We start from the raw sequence: 24,172 nt of genomic DNA, 5'->3' as shown, positions 1-24,172 counted from the left end.
GAGAGAGAGAGAAGACATCATCATCCTATCATTCTATCCTTCTATTATTCTGTGGTCTTCTGGGAGGCATGACCAGCCTGTGGGCCGAGGAGCCAGGTCTTGCTCAAATGCTCAGGGAACAGCCGATCGCCAGTGTTGGGGTCAGGAAGGAATTTTCCCCCGGGGCAGACTGGCCCTGGTCCCCGGGGTTTTTTTGCCTTCCTCTGCAGCATTGAGCATGACCACCTGTCAGAGCTCCTCTGGGCCCTTTTGGCTCGGTTCATGCCCACGGCTCTTGCCCTCCAAGGCACCACTCGTGCCCTGGCTTTCTCGGGTTCTTTCTCCCAGGGCAAGTTTGCAGCAGGAGCCAGCTCTCCTCCTTCTCCTTCTCCTATTAAAATTTGTAATTTTAATAAAATAAATATTAAAAAAAAAAAAAAATTCTATTTCCAGTTGTATCCTTTGTGTATGTGTCCCTGAAACTGTTTTTGGATCTAAAACCTCTCTGGCATTTCAGTCGAACAGTCACATCTTTATTGGACTCCTTGTGAGCGTACAGAATAGAGCAGCACAGCACAGCACAGCACAGCATGGTTGTGCTCAGTAGCTGTGCCTGGAGCACGATGAGCTCTGAGCCAGGCCTGAGGACTCCATCCAGGAGAGCCGCTCTCTGCAGGGCAGGGCCCAGGCCCGTCCAGGAGATGGGGCAGAGACAGGCACACACACCTACAACATGGCTCAGGCAGGCACCAGAGGTCCCAGGCTGAGCTGAGACACGGCCCCTGGGCCCCTGCAGGAGATGGTCCCCAGGGAGGCCGGTCCCAGCCACTGAGGCCTTTGAGCACCCCAAGACCCTGTAGACACGGATGGCTGGCAGCTTTGGAGACTGAGTCTTGGCCCAGATGGACCTTCTCTCTGACCAGGACTTTTGTTCTCAGATTCTTTTGTTTAGGTATGTTTTTTCCAAAGCAAAGATCTCAGGCATTACTAAAAGGAGAACAAGGAGAAAAAGAAATCCATGTCACACACCACACACTATCCCATGTGTGTGTGAGTTTTGACGCAAATGTCCAAAATGGCAGTAGCTTCCTTACTCTTTCAGTACTCCAAAGAGTATCTCTTAAAGGCTTTCCAGAAGTTCTGAACCTCTTCCCACCAATCAAGGTAGGCAAATAACTCTGAGAAAGGTGCAAGTCACACAAGAGGTGTGGAGGGTTTACCCTGCGGCTGAAGTGCATTTTGCATCCCCTGTACAGATGGCCAACTGTGGATCTTGGTTTGGGTAGAAAAGGAAACATGACTGCAGTAGCAGCAATGGACTCTTTTTGCTCATTTGGGAAGAGTCATCATTTGCCTGGCTGTGCTTTGGGAATGGATTCAAAGCGAGTCTTATTTCCATGGCGGTCTGTTGGCACTGTCCAGCGCAGCCTATGGCTCTGGTCACACTTGGGATTTTCTCCACGCTGCAGTGGTTGAAACCATCCTGTTATCCCCTCAGAAAAGGCTTTGTGACCCTGGTCCTCCTCGCTGTGGGGCCTCATGGACATCAGCTCTGGTGCAGAGAGGGGACAGCTACCAGGGCTCTTCTCTTGGTTGCAGGGCTGGTTTCTGCCATGACTGCAGTTGTTGCCATCATGATTTCTCTGCTGCAAAGGGCCCTGCAGCGGACAATGAGGGCAGCATTTTTAGCACAAATAAAAAAAGGGGGAATTGTGGGAAATTGCAGCGGATCTGTGGAATCCTTGACAGAAAATGTGAGAGTAGAGATCAGCCTTGAGATATTAAGATTTACCCTTGAGAAGGATGGGAGTAAAGGAGTATCCGGAGAGAGGAGAGATGTACCCATGAGAGAGAAGGGGATAGAAGAACAACATGGACGATAGAAAAAATAACCAATGAGATGTTAGTGCTGTAACTTGTAACCAATGGTGAAAAGACACATGAACTGGTAGAATTGTATAAAAATGCACTTGTAGCAATAAATGGCATCTATTACTTTCATCTTGAAAGAACTTGGTCCATGTCGTTTGTCCGTCTCAACCGCGACACAAAACCCCCTGGACAGTCTGTGTGTCACAAACCCCATTGGACAGTGTGTGTGTCACAAACCCCCCTGGACAGTGTGTGTGTCACAAACCCCATTGGACAGCGTGTGTGTCACAAACCCCATTGGACATGTGTGTGTGTCAAAAACCCCATTGGACAGCGTGTGTGTCACAAACCCCATTGGACAGCGTGTGTGTCACAAACCCCATTGGACATGTGTGTGTCACAAACCCCCCCGGACAGCGTGTGTGTCACAAACCCCATTGGACAGCGTGTGTGTCACAAACCCCATTGGACAGCGTGTGTGTCACAAACCCCCCTGGACAGTGTGTGTGTCACAAACCCCCCTGGGCAGTGTGTGTGTGTGACACAAACCCCATTGGACAGCGTGTGTGTCACAAACCCCATTGGACAGTGTGTGTGTCACAAACCCCCCTGGACAGCGTGTGTGTGTCACAAACCCCATTGGACAGCGTGTGTGTCACAAACCCCCTGGCACAGGGTGTTTGTTGGCGCAGGGGGTTCTGTGCAGACTTTTCCTGCTGTGTGCAACTTGACTGCGAGCCAACCACTTTATTCTATAAACACGACAGTCTGGGTGAGCCACTGTGAGCTCTCCCTGCTAAATCAGTGAGCTGTGTGGCAATGCTTTTACTACTCACAGCTCAGCGGATGAGCCCAATTTCAGTCTAATATTAACCATTTAACTTAAGTAGATGAACGCTAAATATAATGAATTCTTTAGAGATATAAGGCTGTAGGATTTTTAATATACTCTTTGCTTCATGCTTCCCATGCCAGGTAGACACTCCCAAACTTGCCCTTCCCCAGCGGCCACCCAGTCTCAAAGTCATCCAGCGTGAAGGTCCGTCTGCAGGGCGGGGCGCAGAGACACACGATGGCGGGGGCACCCCATCATAGGGGGACACCCAATCATAGGGGGACACCCCATCATAGGGGGACACCCCATCATAGGGGGACACCCAGCGCCTGCACCCACACATAGTCAACACCAACCCCGGTGTCACCCACCAATGCCCAGGGGTCACAGGACCACCGCACTGTCACCCATGGGGTCTCAGGGATGGCCCCCACTGTCATACTGGGGGTAACTGGGCCCCCCAGTGCCACTCAAAGTGTCGTTGGACCCCACACGATCACCTCAGGGTCCTCAGGACACCCCACAGTGCCGTCCACCATCACCCAGGGGGTCTCTGTGACACCCCCACTTATGATACTTGGGTTCCCAGGACGCCCCCACGGACCACAGGACCTCAGGACCTCCCCACTGTCACCCCACGGATCCCAGGAGCCATGCTCATTACCCCAGGGTCCCCTCAGTGCCACCCACCATCACCCCAGGGGGCCCCAGGGCTCCCTTCCCCCCAACACCCACGGAGTCTCTGGGACCCCACACTGTGGTCCCCGGAAGATCCCCAGGAGCCCCCCGCTGTCACCAGGGGGTAACTGGCATCCCCCAGTGCCACCCAGTGGGTCCCTGGCACCCCCTCCCCCATCACCCCAGGGTCTCCAGGGTCCCACATCCCCCCAGGGGTCCCTGTTACCCCCAGGCCCCCCAGTTCCGCCCCCACCGTCACTCACTGGGCGGGGGAGAGGCCTGCAGGGCAATGGGCTGCAGGGGCGCAGCTCCTGGTGGGGCAGGCTCAGCTGCGGGAACCCCCACACACACCCTGGGGGCCCCCGAGGACCCTCCCGTGGGACACAGGCGTCCAGGGACCCCCAAGTAACACCCGCGCCCCCACCAAGGGACCCCTGCTCTCGGACCCGCTGTCCCCGAGCCCCGCCGCCGCCTTCAAACCCGCCCCTCGGCGGGCACGCGCGGCCCGCCCATTGGTCCCAGCTGCGGACGGCCCCGCCCCCACCCGCCTGCCGCCCGCCCCGCCGCGCTTACGCCGCTTCTCATTGGCCAGCCACGCCGCCCGCCTGGCGGGCGGGGCGGGAGCTCAGCGCTGATTGGCTGCCGGGCGCAGTGAGGGGTTCGAGTGCGTTGTTGTGCGGGGGCGTTGGCGAGGAGACACAACGGTTTCGGGGTGCGGGCGGGCCGGACGAGGGTCGCCCTGCCGAGCAGAGAGCGGCTGTGCGGGCAGGGAGTGCGGGAAGGGGAGCGGCGGGGCTGGCGCCTCCGGTTTGTCAGAGGGAAGCTGAGGCAGCGCGGGCAGCGTGTGAGTTCAGACAGGCTGCGGGGTAAATGAGCCACAGCGCTGGTGACACGATGAGTCTCTTGCAGAGCTCACGGGTGGACCTGCCGTTCAGTAACAATTCTCCTCAAGCATTTCATTTCTTTTGTGGCTGTTACTGCTTTAAGTGAACACCTGATTCCAGTGGGGTTTGTGACACACACACCGTCCAATGCGGTGTGGACACACACGCAGTCCAGGGGTGTTTGTGACACACACACGTCTAATGGTGTTTGTGACACACACGCTGTCCAATGGGGTTTGTGACACACACGCTGTCCAATGGGGTTTGTGACACACACACTGTTCAGGGGGTTTGTGACACACACACTGTTCAGGGGGTTTGTGACATACAAACTGTCCAACGTGGTTTCTGACACACACGCAGTCGAGGGGAGTTTGTGACACACACGATGTCCAGAGGGTTTTTTGACACACACGCTGTCCCATGGGTTTTGTGACACACACGCAGTCCAGGGGGGTTTGTGACACACACATGTGCAATGCGGTTGTGACACACACGCTGTCCAATGGGGTTTGTGACACACACCCTGTCCAGTACGGTTTCTGACACTCACAGTGTCCAGGGGGTTTGTGACATACAAACTGTCCAACGGGGTCTGTGACAAACACAGTGTCCAATGGGGATTGTGACACACACACACCGTCAAATGGGGCTTCTGACACACACGCTGTCTATAGGGGTTCGTGACACACACAGTGTCCAATGGGTTGGAGACACACACAGTGTCCAGTGGGGTTTGTGACACACACACTGTCCCATGGGGTTTGAGACACACACACTGTCCAATGGGGTTTGTGACACACACACAGTCCAGGGGGGTTTGTGACACACACGCTGTCCAATGGGGTTTGTGACACACACACTATCCCATAAGTTTTTGACACACACGCTGTCCAGGGGGGTTTGTGACACACACGCTGTCCAATGGGGTTTGTGACATTAAAAGATGCCTTAAAAGTAAACATAATTTGAAGATAAAAACTAATATCCACAGAAGCTCATCATCACAGAGACTATCACAGAGGCTACGCAGCAGATCATCGCACAGGGGAAGCAAGAAACCAATAATTTGTTTAAATTGACACTTAATGTATCACCATTTTAGAGCAGAACCCTGTTCGCACCACGTTGTAACCTGCTGTTTCTAAGTACTGGATTGCACAATTTTTACCTCTTAGTAAGTTAAATCAAAAAATATCTCCAATTTGCTTTCCTGCTCCCCCAGGAGCTGCTTGTCCCTCAACCCTCCGACATCCAGATCAGCAGCACGCACACAACCGGCAACACTGAGAGAGCAGAAACTTGCACCAAAAATCATCAGGGAACTGTGTTTGCTGTGCTTGCCAGAACAATGCCAAGGGATATACCCACCACTATATACTGGTAAAAAGCTCCAGTTTCTTGTTTCACATATCACTCTTTTATAAATAGGGAACTCAAAGTAAACTTCTCTCCAGATACTGGAAAGAATAATTACAATTTACCAACTAGTTTTGATCCTAATATTAAAGCAGAACTTCTGATTTGGAGTTGATTTAATACTCAATGAAAGCATTTCATCCTGGCAAACAGAAGCATTAGCTGTATTGGGGGTTTTGTTGGCAGAGGTTACTGAATTTTGTTATATATACTGTTGTCAGGGTAACATTAGCTGAGAGTAATTGTGAGAGTTTGTTTATTCATGACTGTGAGGCAGTAATCAGAATTTGGGATAGGCGTTGTATGTGCAATACATTCGTCATGGTGGTTTGGGGCAGGGATCATGCATCTCATGGGAATATTTCACCATTTCTGCTCTGGTTTCCAGTGTATTACACCAAAACACCCACCTGATGACATCCTTTCAGGAGCAAAGGCAGCAATTTGCAGAATTCCGCTTCTTTGGGGAACTGAGAAATTGCTGATCTGACACCAAGTCCTGCAGTGTCCCTGTCACCTGCAGAGTCACCGCATCCTCGCCACGGTAGCGGCATTGTGACAAAGGTTCTATGTCAGCTGGGTGTGGCAGCCGAGCGCCCCCTAGGGGAGGGGGAGCCTGTCAGCCCCGGGCCTGTCACTGCCTGCTGTCCCTGCTGTCACCAGCCAGGCCTCTGAAAACTGGTCAAACCATGGCCAGACTTGGGGCCAAAGTGGCCCAAAGTCTCCAAGAGACAAGTCGGGAAGAAAGATATGGGACAGAGGGAGAAAGCGAAGGGAGCAGGAGAAAGGGAAGGAACACTGTATGGACAACCTGGCTCCTCACCCCCACCCCCAGTCTGCCGGTTCCCTCATTGGCCACCACAGATTGCATCACTTTTCCTACATCAGTTTAATAAACAGCAAAACACTTTCCTCAGCTGTGTGTGTAAGCTGGATCTGATGAGGTCCAGCATCCACAAGGGACACCCACACAAGAACTGGTTTAGACAGAGAGATAGGAGAGGATAGAAATAAACACAATGAACGTGTTGACTGCCATGTTAATTAGAGCTCTGAAGAATGGGGCAAGTTTGTAACTCCCTGAAGCTCAAAGCAGAAACCAGACAGCTGAGAGGCCACTGAATGACCAAAGAGCAAGTGGAGGAGAAACCTGAGAGCACTGGGAAGGGCAAACGTCCAGACAGTGCTGGAAAGTTGTCCTTGGGCAGGGACATTTAATCAGGAGAGGTGGGAACTCCTGAATGACGAGGGAGATGAAATAATAGAGTGTTGGTAACAGAAGTACAGGTGAAGACCAATATTTCTTCTCCTTCCCTTATTAAACTTCCCCATAATTCCCTTTTTGGGTTTATTCTTTTAAATTTTAATATGTTAAAAAAACAACTAAACAAAAATCTTCAAACAAAGAAAATAACAAACCAAACAAAATAAACAAAACCACCCACAAAACCAAAGCAAAACAAAAACCAAACCAACCAACCAAGAACAACAACGAAAAACAAAACCCAAACCCCAAACCAACCAACGAACCAAACAAACAAAAATCCCAAAACAAAAAAGCAACAGCAAAAAAGTGGAGGTTTCCAGACAGACATGAGTCATCAGCTGTCTCACCATAAACAGCCAGGGCCATTTTAGGGGCCCAGTGTACCTGAGGTGCTGGCCTGGGATTGGCATCTCTCACACAGGACCTGGGGAGACCAGAGCACCTTGCAGTGCAGGTGGAGCCTGGGCAGGGGTTCCCGGGGCATCTACACTGGCACCAGGTGTTTGTGTCCCTGGAGCTGAAGACATTTGTGTCCTAAACCCATGTGCAGTTCTGGAGAACTCTTTCCTTTCCAAAGAAAAGAAACTCCCCTACAAAGACTTTTAAATAAATAAGTAAGTAAGTAAGCAAGTAAATAAGTAAATAAATAAGTAAATAAAAAAGTAAGTAAATACGTGAATAAATAAATAAGTATAAGCAAGTAAATAAGTAAATAAATACATAAATAAATAAATACATACATAAAAAGAAAATAAGAAAGAAAGAAAGAAAGAAAAAGAAAGAAAGAAAGAAAAAGAAAGAAAGAAAGAAAGAAACCATGTTGACACCTTCCTTTGCTTTGGATCTTTGTCTTCATTTCTTCTTATTTTAATATACATTGACATCAACTGACATCTGATGGGCCTGCAGGCATGAAGCCAAGATCATGTTGTGTCTTGCACAGCGCCCCATGCCCTCTGAACCTTCCCTGCCCAGGACTCCTCACACGTTGCCCAGAGCGAGTCACACTGAGGTGTTGGCTTGTTCACGGGCTGAGATGTTGGTTTAGATGGTCACCTACAGCACAGGTGGATCCTGCCCCATCATCACCTGCTCTGCTCCAGTCTGAAACAGAGCCCAACATCACAATGGGATCATGAGAGAACTGAGGTTGAAGGGACCTCAGGAGTCTGCAGTCCAACCTCTCACCAACTGGGTCACACCAAGGTGTTCAAGCCTTGATTCAATCAGAGCTTTAGCAGGACTAGAGAAGTGATCATCCCTTTGTACTGGGCACTGGTGAGGCTGCACCTTGAATCCTGCGGGCAGTTTTAGGACCCTCATGGCAAGGAAGACATTGAGGTGCTGGAAAGAGTTCAGAGGAGGGTGACAAGGCTGATGAAGGGTCTGGAGCACCAGTCTGACGAGGAGCGGTTGAGGGAGCTGGGGCTGTTCAGCCTTGAGAACAGGAGGCTGAGGAGAGACCTTGTCACTGTCTACAACTACCTGAAAAGAGGTTTTATCATGGTGGGTGTTGGTCTCTTCTCCCAAGTAACAAGTGATAGGACAAGAGGAAATGGCCTCAAGTGCACACGGGGATGTTTAGATTGGATATGAGGAAAAAATTCTTCAGGGAAAGGGTTTAGAAGCAATGGAACAGACTGCCCATTGAGGCTGTGGAGTCACCATCACTGAAAGTGTTTAAAAGACATACAGTTGAACCTCTTAGGGAAATGGTTTAGTCCCAGATTTAGGTTATAGTTGAACTTGATGATCCTAAGGGTCTCTTCCAGCCACAATTATTCTATGATTCCATGATAAGTCATTTTTGCTATTTTCTTTCTCAGAGGACCATGCAGCCTCCCTGAGAGCCGGGACTTTTCTGAGGTGTTGGAGAGACGTCTCATGGTCACACCAGCCAGTTCCACCAGCCCCTGTCTGTCCCTTCCCAGACCAAACCTTTTCTCCATATCCCAACCTTCCAGGCGAGTTTCTGGGACACAGCAAATGCTGTGCTGGTCTTCTGGGCTTGTTCAGAGAGAGCAGCTTGCCAACATGTTGATGGGCTCTCTGTGCACCTCAAAGCTTTCCTGACCATTTTTCTCCAAGCTCCATTTGCGCCCAACATTTCTGGTCCTTGAGCTGTACATGAGGGGATTAAGCAGGGATGTGGGGAAGGTGTAGAAAAAAGGCTTTGCCAAACTGTCTTGCGGGGGCTGTTCTGGGCATCCCACAGTCCAGGATGAGGGTGCTGGAGAAACCAGGGGCACAGGTGAGGTGAGAGGTCCAGGAGGAGAAAGCCTTGTGCCTGTGTACACTGGGGCAGAGAGCAGTGATGCATTCATGGGATGCCCATGTGAACAGGAAGGGGACAAATGGCTCCAGGGGACAAAATGCCTTCCATCCAGTTCTTTACCCATCACAGATACACCATCCAGGCCATGAGCTGCAGCTTCTCCAGGAGATGCTGTGGGACACGGTGTCAAAGGCTTTACTGCAGTCTAAGGACACAACACCAACAGCCCGTGTGGCGGATTCACTCCCCACGACAGACTTTCCCTCATCTGCTCAGCCGGTCACCTTGTCACAGAAGGAGATCAGGCTGGTCAAGCAGGACCTGCCTTTCATCCAGCCATGCTGATTGGGCCCGATTGCTCGTCTGGTGTGTGTGACCTCACAGTCCTTTCCCAGCCGTGTTCCTGCTGTTGGGCCAATCCCCTGCAGAGGCAGAAGTGACCTCACAGTCCCCTCCACAGCCATTGGTTCCTACTGGACTATGAGTTCCTGAGACACAAGTGACCACATGGCATCGTACCCACCATCACCCTCCTTGTGGTCCAGTGTGTGAGCAGATCAAACTAAGCTGCTTTCATCAAATTTATCCAATAGATTTCCTATCAAGGGTTTGAGTGGAGAAACGTTCCTCAGAGGAGCTGCTGTATTTACTCTGGGGCATTTTATATCTCTGCTTCTGCCTTTTTTTCCCCTTCCTGTGTCTATTCTGACGTGAAAGAGCTCTCCAAGGAAAAGATTAATGGAATCCTACAATAACGCAGGTTGGAAGAGACCCCTGAACACCGTCTCTGTCCCACTGACCTTTATGGCACCCCAAGGAACAGCTGATGGCATTTGTGCTCATTTGGGTTCATCTCACCACATGCACACAGTGGACATGCACATGATGTGTATGTTTGCAACTCATCTGCACAATGAAAACATGGACTCTTGACCTAGTATTTCATAGAATCATAGAATGTCCTGAGTTGGAAGGTCCCACAAGGATCATGGAGTCCAACTCCTGTCCCTGCACAGGACACCCCACAGGTCACCCCATGTGTCTGAGGACGTTGTCCAATCTCTTCTTGAACACTGTCAGGTTGGGGCCGTGACACCTCCCTGGGGAGACTGTTCAGTGTCCAGCACCTCTGGGGGAAGAACCTTTTCCTCATGTCCAACCTGACCCTCCCCTGGCACATGCTTCTTCCATTCCCACGGTTTCTACCATTGGTCACCACAGAGAAGAGATCAGTACCTTCCCCTCCTTCTCCTCTTGTGAGGAAGCTGTAGCCACCATGAGGTCTCCTTTGAGTCTTTTCTTCAGCTCTGATGCTCAGAAACCCCTTGGTTTGCTTTCTGAAGCAGAAAGGAGAAGCCATGACCTCCAGGCAATGGGAAGGGGGATCCTGTCCCTCACACACGGCTCAGGGCTCTTCCTGGGACCGTGGGATGTGGGTGTGCAAGGCCCAGGGAAGGACAACACTTGGACAACTTCCAGCTTCCCCATGGGGCTGCAAGGAGGCACCAAGGCCCCAGTGCCATGGGGACAGCATGTCTTCTCCTGGGCCTCAGTGGCAGAGACAACTGCCCTGGCCAAGGGGACACAGACCTGGGTTCTGTGGGTCCCTTCCAGCCTTACAGCGCCCTTTGCCATCTCCACCACAGGCTGTTCTACACGGTGCTACCCCTGCCCCTCTTTCCCTGCAGGCTGCAGACACCCATCTCGCTTCCCCACCTGCTCTCACCCCAGCATTTCTGCACCTTCTCTGCTGTGTCTGCACCCTCACTGGCTGCTCTTTGGCACACAAACCATGGGCTGATCCAGCTCCCTCTGGGTCACCTCTTGCCCCACAGCACTGCTCTTCCAGTGACATTTCTTACTCTTGATATCCAGTCCTCACCTTCCAAGCTGTACTTTCTGACATTTTTTTGTCTTTCCTGCCTCTTCCCACTACCAAGGGAAGCTCAGCCACCTCCTAAACTGCTCTTCATGCAGAGAAACCAACACATTATGCTTCTTGAGGTCTTTTACCTGACCAGAGAGAAGTAATCTCACCATGATTTCCTAAATCCCATGAGTGCTGCTGGCCTTTCAGCTTCTCTGATACACACGACCATGTCCCTGCTGCTGTCCCGTCATGTTCTCAGGTGGGATGGATGTGACAACCTGTTTCCAAGATCTCTTCCTGAGTAGGATCTGTCATACTTAGGCTGAGGTTCTTTCCCAGCCATGTCCCTGCTGCTGGGCTGTCACCACCAGAGATAGAACTGGCCTCACTGTCCCCTTCACAGCCACAGGATTCTGAAAGGATTATGAGTGTCTGAGACACAACTGACCTCATAATACCATAACTATCCATCACCTTTTTTATGGCCCAGGACCCGATCAGATAAAAGTATACTTGTTTTATCAAATTTATCAAATATATTCTGGGTATGGTGGCAGGTTGACCAGCTGTTAATTCTCCTTCATGCTTTTCATGCAGATGGGTTCGATATCTGCCTTTTCCAAAGACCTCAGAAACCCTCTTACCACTTTGTCTTACTTTTGAGAGCACAACCCAGAATCACAGGCAAGGGTGACAGCAGACAGGAGCACTTGCAATGAGCCTGTCCCAGCAGCTGAGATGAATCTCACTGGGACACTGAGGTTTGTTCCTGGAGTCACACACAGAAATGCCAGGGTTCCATCAGGACTCCATATCTGAGTTGGTCTCAGGACTCCTTGTGCACCCAGGGATGCTCAGAGACAGAATCTGTCCCTTTTACACACAGAGGCAGGAGTCACATTGTCCCTCTGGCCTCCTGTTGCCACTCCAAAGGGGTGGGAGACACCTCAGCCCTGTGGTGTGTCACCCTGCTCTGCACTAATCTGAGATGTCCCACGTCATGAGGAATGGACACGGGGAGCTCAATTAAGGAAGCACAACCCAGTGCTGCATTCAGGCAGTTTCCCGTGGGGTGTTGCTTCCAACAGGAAGTGACCTCAGGACCTTGTGTGTGCCACAGGTTTTCATGGAACCCCAAGGAACAGTTGATGATGTTTGTGCTCACTCTTGTTCATGTCACACAGTATCACAGTATCACAGTATCACAGTATGTTTGGGATTGGAAGGAACCTCATAAGATCATCCAGTCCAACCCCCTGCTGGAGCAGGAACGCCCAGCTGAGGTTGCACAGGAAGGTGTCCAGGTGGGTTTTGAATGTCTGCAGAGAAGGAGACTCCACAACCTCCCTGGGCAGCCTGGGCCAGGCTCTGCCACCCTCACTGAGAAGAAGTTTTTTCTCAAATTTAAGTGGAACCTCTTGTGTTCCAGCTTGATCCCATTACCCCTTGTCCTATCATTGTTTGCCACCGAGAAGAGCCTGGCTCCATCCTTGTGGCACTCACCCTTTATGTATTTATATAACATTAATAAGGTCATCCCTCAGTCTCCTCTTCTCCAAACTAAAAGAGACCCAGCTCCCTCAGCCTTTCTTCATAAGGGAGATGCTCCACTCCCTTAATCATCTTCGTTGCCCTACGCTGGACTCTCTCCAGCAGTTCCCTGTCCTTCTGGAACTGAGGGGCCCAGAACTGGACTCAGTATTCCAGATGGGGTCTCACCAGGGTGGAGTAGAGGGGAAGGAGAACCTCTCTCGATCTACTAACCACTCCCCTTGTAATACACCCCAGGATGCCATTGGCCTTCCTGGCCACAAGGGCCCAGTGCTGGCTCATGGTCATGTCACCTCACATACATGATGTGCGTGCTCACATCTCATCTGTACAAAGCAAACACAGACTGCTGAACTACTCATTCAGTGTCCATCCATGGAGGGAAGAAAAACCTCTGTGGGTGAGAGGCCAGTGCTGCAAATGGTGGTTGTGAGGGGCCAGCCCATGGTTACTGACCTGAGGCTCCTTCCGTGGGGTGTCCAGTGCACAGGGGCACAGCCCAGCCCCTGCTCTGCTGGTCCTGCAGGTCTCTGGCAGGAGCCTGGCTGTGAGAGGACACTGCTGTGTGCCAGCCCTGCACACACACACTGTTCAGCTGTACACCGGTGTTTAATCTGTGGGTGACTTTTGTAGGAATATGCTTGAGAGAAACTTTGCAAGAAGTTATAAACCATCATGCACTGCCCTGAGGAGATCACGTTTGTATCTGGAAAGGCTGTTGTGAGGCCAGCTCTGTCACAGCAGTGCCCATTGCCTGTCCCTGCCTGCGCCCACAGCACTGACACACAGCAGGACGGTGACCAAGCTGCCAGAGCACTCAGGCCTTGCACCCACACCAGGGATGAGAAGGAGAGTGTGGGAGTGGAACCAGAACAGCTCTGGAAGAACAAGCGCTGCTGCTCCCTGGCAGGGCTGCCAGGATGGACTCTTTTCCCTTCCACCCATGTACACAGGAACTGTCCCTGCAATTCCAAAAGGCCTTTATTTTGTTTAAATATACACAGATCATGGCTCCTCATTTACACAACCAGTGGTTATAAAATAAAGGCAGACAGTGATTAGGAAAGGGGATGACATTATCACAACAAAACCAATGTCAATAACAACAGAAAATAGAGATGAGAGGCTGAACCTGTAACTAGTTACATTAAAACTGCTAAGTAGAAGCAGATGGGCAATTTATTGCTTCAGAAAACACTAAGATATGAGTTTCCAAAGAGCATCCTTGAGCTCCTGGTTCCTCATGCTGTAGATGAGGGGGTTCACTGATGGAGGAACCACCGAGTACAGAACAGACACCACCAGACCAAGGGATGGAGAAGAGATGGAGGGGGGCTTCAGGTAGGCAAACATGGCAGTGGTGACAAACAGGGAGGCCACGGCCAGGTGAGGGAGGCAGGTGGAAAAGGCTTTGTGCCGTCCCTGCTCAGAGGGGATCCTCAGCACGGCCCTCAAGATCTGCACATAGGACAGCACAATGAACACAAAACACACAAATGCTAAACAGACACTGACCACAATAAGCCCAAGTTCCCTGAGGTAGGAGTGTGAGCAGGAGAGCTTGAGGATCTGGGGGATTTCACAGAAGAACTGGCCCAGGGCATTGCCCTTGCACAGGGGCAGTGAAAATGTATTGGCCGTGTGCTGCAGAGCATTGAGAAACCCAGTGGCCCAGGCAGCTGCTGCCATGTGGACACAAGCGCTGCTGCCCAGGAGGGTCCCGTAGTGCAGGGGTTTGCAGATGGCAACGTAGCGGTCGTACGACACGATGGTGAGAAGAAAATACTCTGAACCAAGCAAGAAACAAAAAGAGAAGACCTGGGCAGCACATCCTGCATAGGAAATGACCCTGGAATCCCACACAGAGTTGGCCATGGATTTGGGGACAATAGTGGAGATGGAGCCCAGGTCGAGGAGGGCGAGGTTGAGCAGGAAGAAGTACATGGGGGTGTGGAGGTGCTGGTCCCAGGCTATGGTGGTGATGATGAGGCCGTTGCCCAGGAGGGCAGCCAGGTAGATGCCCAGGAAGAGCCAGAAGTGCAAGAGCTGAAGCTCCCGTGTGTCTGTGAACGGCAGGAGGAGGAACTGGGTGATGGAGCTGCTGTTGGACATTGGCTTTTCCTGAGCATGGGGCGCTGTCATGAGAAAAAAAAAGACAGTGAGAAGTCAGGGAAGTGTTCTGCAACAAAAATGAAACCAAGTCCCATAGACCCTCCCCTGTCACACACAGACACCCTTTTCTTTTTCTAGGAGGACTTTCTCCAGCACTGTGGCTGCAGCCCTGCTTGGTGCTGGAAAATGTGCAACCAAGAGCAGGGCCTCTACCCATGGGCCATCAATAAGTCAGTCCAGCTCTGCAGAAGTGGGGCCACAGGAACGGTGGGGACTGTCCTGGTTCTGCTAACACAGAAGGGCTGTCAGCACTTGCTTTCCCAGTGATAAGGAACAGAGATGGTGAAGGCAGTTGGGCTTTCCAGGTTTTTTTACACCTCCCTCCAGATTCACTGCAGAGTGTTGTTGGGTGTCAGAAACCCTCAGCATTTCTGCTGCACTCAGGGAGAACAGAGCAAGTCCTGCAAGACCAGAGGATGCCTGTGGGTCAGTGCAGAGTGAGGGCAGCTGCTCTGTCCCTCTGTCTTGCTCCAGCTGCCCTGGGCTGGCACCTTTCTGAGATGGAGCCTGATCACACTCCCATGTTAACCTGAAAAGCCACCAGGCACTGCTGAGGGCAGCATCTCAATGCTTCTCCATGGGCCCTGCAGATATGCACAGATGCCGTAGGAGGGAAGCTCACAGCTTGCAAAGAAACTGATCCAAGTGTCCTAATGATGGCATTTGATTCAGGGAGACTCAGCTCATTCACCAGCCCCACAGACTGCAAAGCCCACACCCCACAGGTCAGAGCAAAGCTGGGACACGTGTGCCCATGGACACACCTGCAGGAAAGGACCCACAAGATCAGGCTGTGACTCTGCAGCTGAAACTGCCATCCCCAGAGAGCCTGACAGCAAGAACAAGATCCCAACAGCAGTGACCCAGAGCGGGGGAGCAAGAAGGAGAATGCGGTGAGGGTGGGTGTGAGAGAGGCCAGGGCAGAGGCAGCCGGGCACGCAGACAGCGTCACCCTCCCCAGCTGTGCAGCCACCTCCCAGACACCAACACTGCCGGGCAGCTGCTCTCAGCCCCTGTGCTCTGCAGAGGAACTGGAGCTCTGGCTGCACAGGAGCTGCTTCATGCCTTGGAGCCCCCGGCCCTGAGGGCAGAGGCTTTGCTGGGTGGGACAGGAGGCCAGGGGGCTGCTCACAGGAGGATCTGCACTGCAGGGGGTCACAGGGACTTTTCTCTGTTCTCCCTCCCATAACCATTCCGGGTTTGGTTTCCTCTCATTTCTGATAATTTCCCTGCTGCCTGGAGATTCTCCCCTGGGAGGTGTTTCCCTGTCCATGTCTCTTCCCTGTCAGTGCTCACAGACCATCCCACCCTCTGTGCCCTCCCCCTGGCCCTACAGATCCTGCCTGTTCACAGGGCACTGCCTGGGGGCATCTTCCTGTTTGCAGGCTGGAAATCAGGACAGGTCAGACTAAGACTGACGGGTCCAGCCAAGGTGATGCAGGTGCTGTGCACAGGCAGAGGGGTGGGGAAGGGATGTCATGAGCCTTCTGGCAGATGTACTGATCACTCGCAGTTGAGGAGTCTCAGTGACTTGTTGAAGCATGAGAGCTCATTTTTATTTTATCCTTTCCTTCACCCCCCACCCCTTGGGAGAGGAAACTGAAAAGACAGGCTCAGAAGAGCTCCTTATCTGTCTGCTAATCCTTACATTGATCTTGTCATTGGGGCATCGACTTAGAAAAAAGCTGGGGGTGATCTGGATGTGTGAGCAACCCTGACACACACAGCACCCTCCACAGCAGAAGGACCCTTCCTGCACAATAGGGTTTGCTCCTTCCCCCCACATCTTCTCCCCTCAGTGTTGCTGGGCTCTACCGGGCAGGCTGAGCGCTGACCCTGGCAGGCGGCAGAGTCCCTGCCCGGCACAGCCCTGGGGTGCAGGGACCCTGCTCTGCAGGACAGCCCTGGGCACCCCTGCCTGCACATTTACATTTACACCCCACAGCCACCCTGGGAAGAACGCAGCATTCACGTCTTGTCACTCTGACAGTGCAGAAGGCAATCCCTGCTCTGCAGCACATCCTCTCCTCTGATCAGAGAATCTCTGAGAGCTGTACTTACATCTCTCACAGGCTCTGCAATGTGACAGCTGTCTGAGATCCTACCAAGATTTGCAGATGCAAGGTCCTGCAGCCACAAGATTCATATCTGAGAGGATTTCATTTCCAGTGAACTCTCAGCATCCTCCCACCCCACACTGCGTTTCCCTCTCTCTGCCTGTCTCCCGTGCCCTCGGTGCTGCAGGCAGAGCCCTCAGCCCTGCTGCGTGTGCAGAGGAGCTGCTCCTGGGCAGAGCTGTCTCTCTGCAGCGCTGCCGCTGCCATGAGCTCCCTGTGTCCCAGGAGCCCAGCCCAGCTCAGCAGCACAGGAGCAGCCCTTGATGTCCCTTTCTCTGTCCCCTCTGGGCTCCTCCAGGTGTCCCTGGGGCTCCAGGGGCACATCCTTTGAGACAACCTGAAGTAGTCAGTGATGTTGATTCTCTCTCCTCTGAAGAGACACATCATTGTGTTCTTTGTATTAAACAATGAATTAGTATGAGAATCAACTTTTCTTGTCCCATCATTAGACAGGACACCAGGAATATTACAGCAAAGGATCTAATTCCTCCAAGCCGGGGGAGGAATATCTTCAGTTGATGAGTTTAGGCATTTTATTCTGGTTTTATACTCCTAGGCCTAGAGAGACATTCATCAGTATTTGGCCATGTCATGTCTGTGCTCTGATTCAAAACCTTTGCACACATGGGCTCTTGGACAATTGGTACCAGGTTTCTTGTGGCAGGTCAGAGCTGGGCTGGTGCCACAGCTGGGGTGGTTCAGCCCAGATGTGAGGCAATGTCCTCAGCCAGGGACCTGACTGGGGAGCTGGAGCTGTCAGTGCTGCAGACAGAGCTGTGACACGGATGGAATGAACTGCCAGGCAGGGTGGCAGGAGTGAGTTCATCTGGTCTCAATGACAGCAGCCTCCAAGCACAGCAACAGTCCAGATCAGAAGTCAGTCGTCTAGACCTAGAAGGCAATTCAAGGGCCCCATAATGAGCTGTTTCTGCTGCAGGAACTGTTAAAGGACAAACAAAGACCCTGTGTGGCCACTGATGAATTTAATAAGGGAAAGAGGTGAAAATCCCTGTGTCCTCTTGTCCTCCCTCTTCACCAGCAAGGTCTCCCAGGCCTCTGTGGCTGGATGCAGAACATACAGCAGTGGATGTGGATCAAGTTGGGGTCACCGGACCTAACACAATCCTCTCCAGTCTATGGGACAGCAGGGGCAGCATCCCAAGAGCTGGGACAGCAGGACGATGTCACAGTGAGGCCACTCTCCCCCACCTTGGAAAGCTCATGGAGACTGGGGGGACTCCCTGACCACTGGCAGCTCTCACACAGTGTGTGCACTTTTCAAAATGGCCAATGGGTGAGCAGGGGAACTAAGGGCTGTGCCCCAGAGCATGTCCACTGGGACCCCATTTCTGGGTGTCTGGAAGAGGAGGTGACGGGGTTTGCCCAGGACAGGTTGTGCCTGTTCATCCTCTTTGCTTTCTGTGAGGAAAGGACAGGGTTGTGGACGTGGGCAGAGTAGTGGTTGTCTGTTACCTGGAAGTCAACAAGGCATTCGGTGTCACGGTTCACAATATTCTTGTGTTCAAAGTAGGATATTATGGTCTGTGTCAGTGTGCAAGTAGATGGGTAAAAAGCCATCTGGATGGTTGGGCTTGGAAAGGTGCTGTAGAAAGGGAGAAACATTCCAGTCATGAGGACAGTCCAGCACTGGAAGCTGTTTCCCAGGAGTGCGCACCCACTCTGTCCCAGAAAGTGACCAAGACGTGTTTGGATAAAGCCCTGAGCAATCTGGTCTGACCCTGCTGTGAGCAGGAGGTTGGTCAAGACACCTCCCGAGGTCCCATCCAGCCTGAACTACACTGTCCTTCCTTCCCCTTCATGTTTTCAGTTTAGACAAAGCTCTCAGGTGCTCCCTGAGCACAGGAATAATTCACATGAGGTGCAGGGCTGCTTTACAAGTGCCCCCGAACAGTCCTGACCGCAACTTTTGCATCTCTTTTCATTTGCCCCAATCCAGGGTCTTTTTTGCTGTTCTAACACCCTTCCAGAAAGAACAGCCCATGTTGTTAATCCTTTCAGAGCAGGTTGTTCAAGAGGTGTCAGCATCCATGTACAGAGTCTGCACATCGTCCAGGCAGCAAAGCCACTGTTACAGAAATGGAGATGAGGCTCTCGACCAGCTCCTTGCACCCAGATATCAGCGTGACATGTCTGCTGAGATGCCAGGGAACACCTAAAATCTACATGAAGGGTATGTGAGTCCTTGTTGGGTATCCTGGCTTGTCTCCTGACCCATGTGGTGTTTCAGGCTGTGAAGAGAATCAAAACCAGCCATTGGACTGGGGTAGTTCCATTTTACACGTGTCACACAGGGCAGATGAAGGGAGCTCCGAGCTCCAGACTCTGCTGCACGGTTGGGACTGCAGAGACTGGAAATGCGGGTGACAGTGTGTGTCAGTGCACACACATAAAGATTCTGGCCTCCTTTGGGCCTTTGTACTGACCTGGGATCTGTTCCTTGGCCTTCTTTGTCTCAAAAAGAAACTATTCCCCTACACCACCTCCACCTCACAGCAGGGAAAAAAGACAAAAGTTATGAAAGATGAATGATTTTGTGTTAATTCTGTCCAAGAGGTGTACTCTTTATATGATTACAAAAAAAAAAAGGGGGGGGAGAGAAAAAGCATTGTTCTAAGAACTTCTTTCAAGACACAACTGCTGAGGTGTAGTAGATGTTTTGAAAAGCAAGAATGACTGTTAGCAATGAAATGAAAGACATTTAGTTTATCTTTATCATCATCATCATCATCAGTGAGAATAAGGAGTTCCCTGTTACTGTTACTGGTGACAGTACCAGAGTTCAAAAACATCCTTCAGAGCATCTCCATTTTTCCTGGGCTCCAAAGCTCATCCTGCTCAGGTTTTGAAAGGATTGCTGCAAACCCCTGTGACCCAAATCTCTACAACTGTCTCTGCTCAACAGCCTTTTACCCCAGGAACGGGAAAACTGCCAGTGCAGGAACCAAACCAGTGCCCAACCTGCCTGGAGAGCCAGGACAGTTGTGCCACACAACAGCAGCCTCTGAGGGAAGCTGGAGGTGATGGGATTGAAATGGTTTCAACCCAAATCATAGAATCAGAGAATCATTTAGGCTGGAAAAGACCCTTAAGAACATGGAGTCAAACCGTAAGTCAAACATCGCCAAGACCACAACTAAACCATGTCCTAAAGCACCACATCTCCACGTCTTTTAAACACCTCCAGCAATGGAAGCTCCAATTCTGAGCTGGCAGGACAACATTGGCTGCAGTTGAACATAAGATACTGGTCATGGCTGTGAGTTCAGCCCTCGCTGGCAGAATGTCTCACACCCTCACTGAGGAGGGCAGGGGGCTGGGAGATGGGAGCACGTTTCAGTTTCCAGATCCCAGCACAGAGCCCAAACCATCCTGCCCTTGAACTCTGGCATCCCATTTCCTGAGATGCAAAGCTGGTGGGACTTCTGTGGATAATCATGTTAAAAGGCATGAAAAGTCCTTCAAATGTTTGTGTAATTTGTCTAGGAATGTCAGTTTTATATGCTTATATTTAAATAGCTGTAAAAGAGTAGTCTGCATCTCTGGTAGCTCTGAAGTGGTTCAGATGAAGGATGGTCTTGCAGAAGTCATCCTGATCCTCCCCAGGTGATGGACACTGCTCATGTGCCTCTGCAGAGAGTGGCAGGAGCTGGATCCCCTTCTCGGGACAGACTCCTTCCAGGAGAGACACAGACACAGGGGGAACTCATCAGGTTTTCATGGCATCTCACTCGGCATCAGTTTCTATGTAATTGGTGATTTCATTTCTGCACAGATGATCATAAAGAGACAACTTTTTAGTGAAACATGGTCATAAAGGGGCTGTTATGGGCAAGAAAGCTCACCATGAACTCTGGAGAGAGCGAGGAAATTTATAATAAGCACCAGGAAGAACCAAGAAGCTCAAGGTCTCTTCTGAAGAGCAGAAGGCCCTGAGCAGCTGTGATTGGCCATTGTAGGTGTGGGAGAGGGTCAGGGCATGTCAGGGAGAAGCAATGAGATGGCTGATGGCTTCAGTGAACCCTTCCAGCCATGTCTGAGCCCAGAAATGGAAAGTAGTTGAAGTCTGCAGGTGGAGGAGAACCTGAAGAAGATTTTCCTGGAAATACGGAAGGAAGAAAGGCCTCTCTTGGGCTAATCATATATGGCAGGAGAAGAGGTACTCAGGAGAAGAGCAACACCCTCCATGCTGCAACCTCTTTTCAGACAGTTGTAGAGAGAGAGAAGGTCTCCCCTCAGCCTCCTTTTCTCCAGGCTAAACAACCCCTTGTCCCTCAGCTGCTCCTTAGAAGTCTTGTGCTCCAGACCCTCAACAGCCTTGTCCCCCTCCTCTGCACTCACTCCAGCACCTCAAGGCTTTTGCAATAGTGAGGAGCCCAAAACTGAACCAAAAGTTTGAGTTGTGGCCTCACCAGCATCAAGTACAAGGAGACAGTAACTGCCCGGTTTCTGTCCACTACTCTATTCTTGATACAAGCCAGGAGGCCATTGGCCTTTTAGGCCACCTGGGCACACACTGGCTCATGTTCAGCTGCTGTCAATCAATACCCCCAGATTTTGCCTCTCTGCTTCTGCCTCTTTGTTTTCTTCTTCGCCTGTCTATTCTGACATGAAAGATCTCTCCATGGAAAAGACTCATGGAATCCTACAATAACACAGGTTGGAAGGGACCCCTGAACACCATCTCTGTCCCACTGACCTTTATGGCACCCCAAGGAATAGCTGACAGCATTTGTGCTCCCTTGGGTTCATCTCACCGCATGCACACAGTGGACATGCACATGATGTGTATGTTTACAACTCATCTGCACAATGAAAACATGGACTTTTGACCTAGTGTTTCATAGAATCTTAGAATGTCCTGAGTTGGAAGGACCCACAAGGATCATGGAGTCCAACTCCTGTCCCTGCACAGGACACCCCACAGGTCACCCCGTGTGTCTGAGGACGTTGTCCAGTCTCTTCTTGAACACTGTCAGGTTGGGGCCGTGACACCTCCCTGGGGAGCCTGTTCAGTGTCCAGCACCTCTGGGTGAAGAACCTTTTCCTCACATGCAACAGACCCTTCCCCGGCACATATTTCTTCTGTTCCCTTGGGTTCTCTCACTGGTCACCAGTGAGAAGAGATCAATAACTTCCCTTCCTTCTCCCCTTGTGAGGAAGCTGTAGCCACCATGAGGTCTCCTTTGAGTCTTTTCTTAGGCTCTGATGCTGAGAAACCCCTTGGTTTGCTTTCTGAAGCAGAAAGGAGAAGCCATGACCTGCAGGCAATGGGAAGGGGGATCCTGTCCCTCACACACGGCTCAGGGCTCTTCCTGGGTCAGTGGGATGTGGGTGTGCAAGGGCCAGGGAAGGACAACACTGGGACAACAACTTCCAGCTTCCCCATGGGGCTGCAAGGAGGCAATGAGGCCCCAGTGCCATGAGGACAACATGTCCTCTCCTGGGCCTTGCACCAACACAAGGGATGAGAAGGAGAGTGTGGGAGTGGAATCAGAACATCTCTGGAAGACCAAGCGCTGTTGCTCCCTGGCAGTGCTGCCATGATGGACTCTTTTCCCTCCTCCCATGGACACAGAAACTGTCCCTGCAGCTCCATAAGGCCTTGCGGGAAGGATATAGTGAAAAACAAGTCACTAAAGAGCCCTTTATTTTGCGTAAAGACAAGGAGAACATGGCTTCTCATTTACACAGCCAGTGGTTATAACAGAAAAGAAGACAGAGAATTTAGAAATGGGATGACAAAAAAAGCTACCAACAACAACAGAAAAACCAGATGACAGGCTGAGCCTGTAATTAGTTACACTAAAATTCCTATGTAGAAGCAGATGGGCAGTTTATTGCTTCAGAAAACACTAAGATATGAGTTTCCTCAGGGCATCCTTGAGCTCCTGGTTCCTCATGCTGTAGATGAGGGGGTTCACTGCTGGAGGCACCACCGAGTACAGAACTGACAGCACCAGGTCCATGGATGGAGAGGAGATAGAGGGGGGCTTCAGGTAGACAAACATGACAGTGCTGAGGAACAGGGAGACCACGGCCAGGTGAGGGAGGCAGGTGGAAAAGGCTTTGTGCCGTCCCTTCTCAGAGGGGATCCTCAGCACGGCCCTCAAGATCTGCACATAGGACACCACGATGAACACAAAACAAATAAAAGCTAAAGAGGCACTGACCGCCATAATCCCAATTTCCCTGAGGTAGGAGTGTGAGCAGGAGAGCTTGAGGATCTGGGGGATTTCACAGAAGAACTGGCCCAGGGCATTGCCCTTGCACAGGGGCAGTGAAAATGTATTGGCCGTGAGCAGCAGAGCATTGAGAAACCCAGTGGCCCAGGCAGCTGCTGCCATGTGGACACAAGCTCTGCTGCCCAGGAGGGTCCCGTAGTGCAGGGGTTTGCAGATGGCAACGTAGCGGTTGTAGGACATGACTGTGAGGAGACAATACTCTGCTGTGATTAAAGAGAAAAAAAAAAAGAGCTGGGCACCACATCCTGCATAGGAGATGTTCCAGGTTTCCCAGAGGGAATTGGCCATGGACTTGGGGAGAATGGTAGAGATGGAGCCCAGGTCGAGGAGGGCGAGGTTGAGCAGGAAGAAGTACATGGGGGTGTGGAGGTGCTGGTCCCAGGCTATGGTGGTGATGATGAGGCCGTTGCCCAGGAGGGCAGCCAGGTAGATGCCCAGGAAGAGCCAGAAGTGCAAGAGCTGCAGCTCCCGTGTGTCTGTGAACGGCAGGAGGAGGAACTGGGTGATGGAGCTGCTGTTGGACATTGGCTGCCTGTGGGCATGAGGACCTGCGTGAGGAGGAAAAGGCAGTGACAAGTTAGGGGAGAATTCTCTGAGGAAAATGAACATGCTGTTTCTCATGGAAAGCCCCATCCCTGATGGACGGATGTTTCAGCTCATTCTCTCTTTCTACCAGCTGAGAAAAACAGTTCATCACAGTTTAAAATGCAGCTTGGAGATCTAATTTCTATGAACACACCTCTGGGTCAAGACCCCCTAAATTGGTGTGGGGCAAGACCCCCTGAGTTGGTATCAGAACAAGAAGTGACCCACACTCCCACGCCAACCCCAGAGAGCAAGAGCACCAGGGACAGGTGGAGAAACAGGGAAGGACACTGCAGTGCTACCAGAAAATAAAGCAAGGACAGAAAGGCAGACGGGCATGCTGTGGAACCTTCTCCTGACCCGGCTGTGCTGCTGCCACTCACATAATGACACTGTAGAGCAAGC

General features: G+C 51.5%; 1 protein-coding gene across 1 annotated transcript; it reads right to left on the bottom strand.

Annotated features, from left to right (window-relative positions):
* Window positions 1-22,792: 22,792 nt before the first annotated feature.
* Window positions 22,793-23,674, bottom strand: LOC135576649 (olfactory receptor 14J1-like; the record flags this gene model as incomplete). The annotated part of the gene is made up of 1 exon (XM_065043359.1): window positions 22,793-23,674. A coding segment is annotated over one exon (882 nt), but the record flags the coding sequence as incomplete, so codon positions are not given.
* Window positions 23,675-24,172: the final 498 nt, after the last annotated feature.

Source organism: Columba livia, chromosome 29 (assembly GCF_036013475.1).
Source record: "Columba livia isolate bColLiv1 breed racing homer chromosome 29, bColLiv1.pat.W.v2, whole genome shotgun sequence".
Taxonomy (NCBI): Eukaryota; Metazoa; Chordata; class Aves; order Columbiformes; family Columbidae; genus Columba; species Columba livia.
This window is presented reverse-complemented; position numbering and strand designations above follow the sequence as displayed.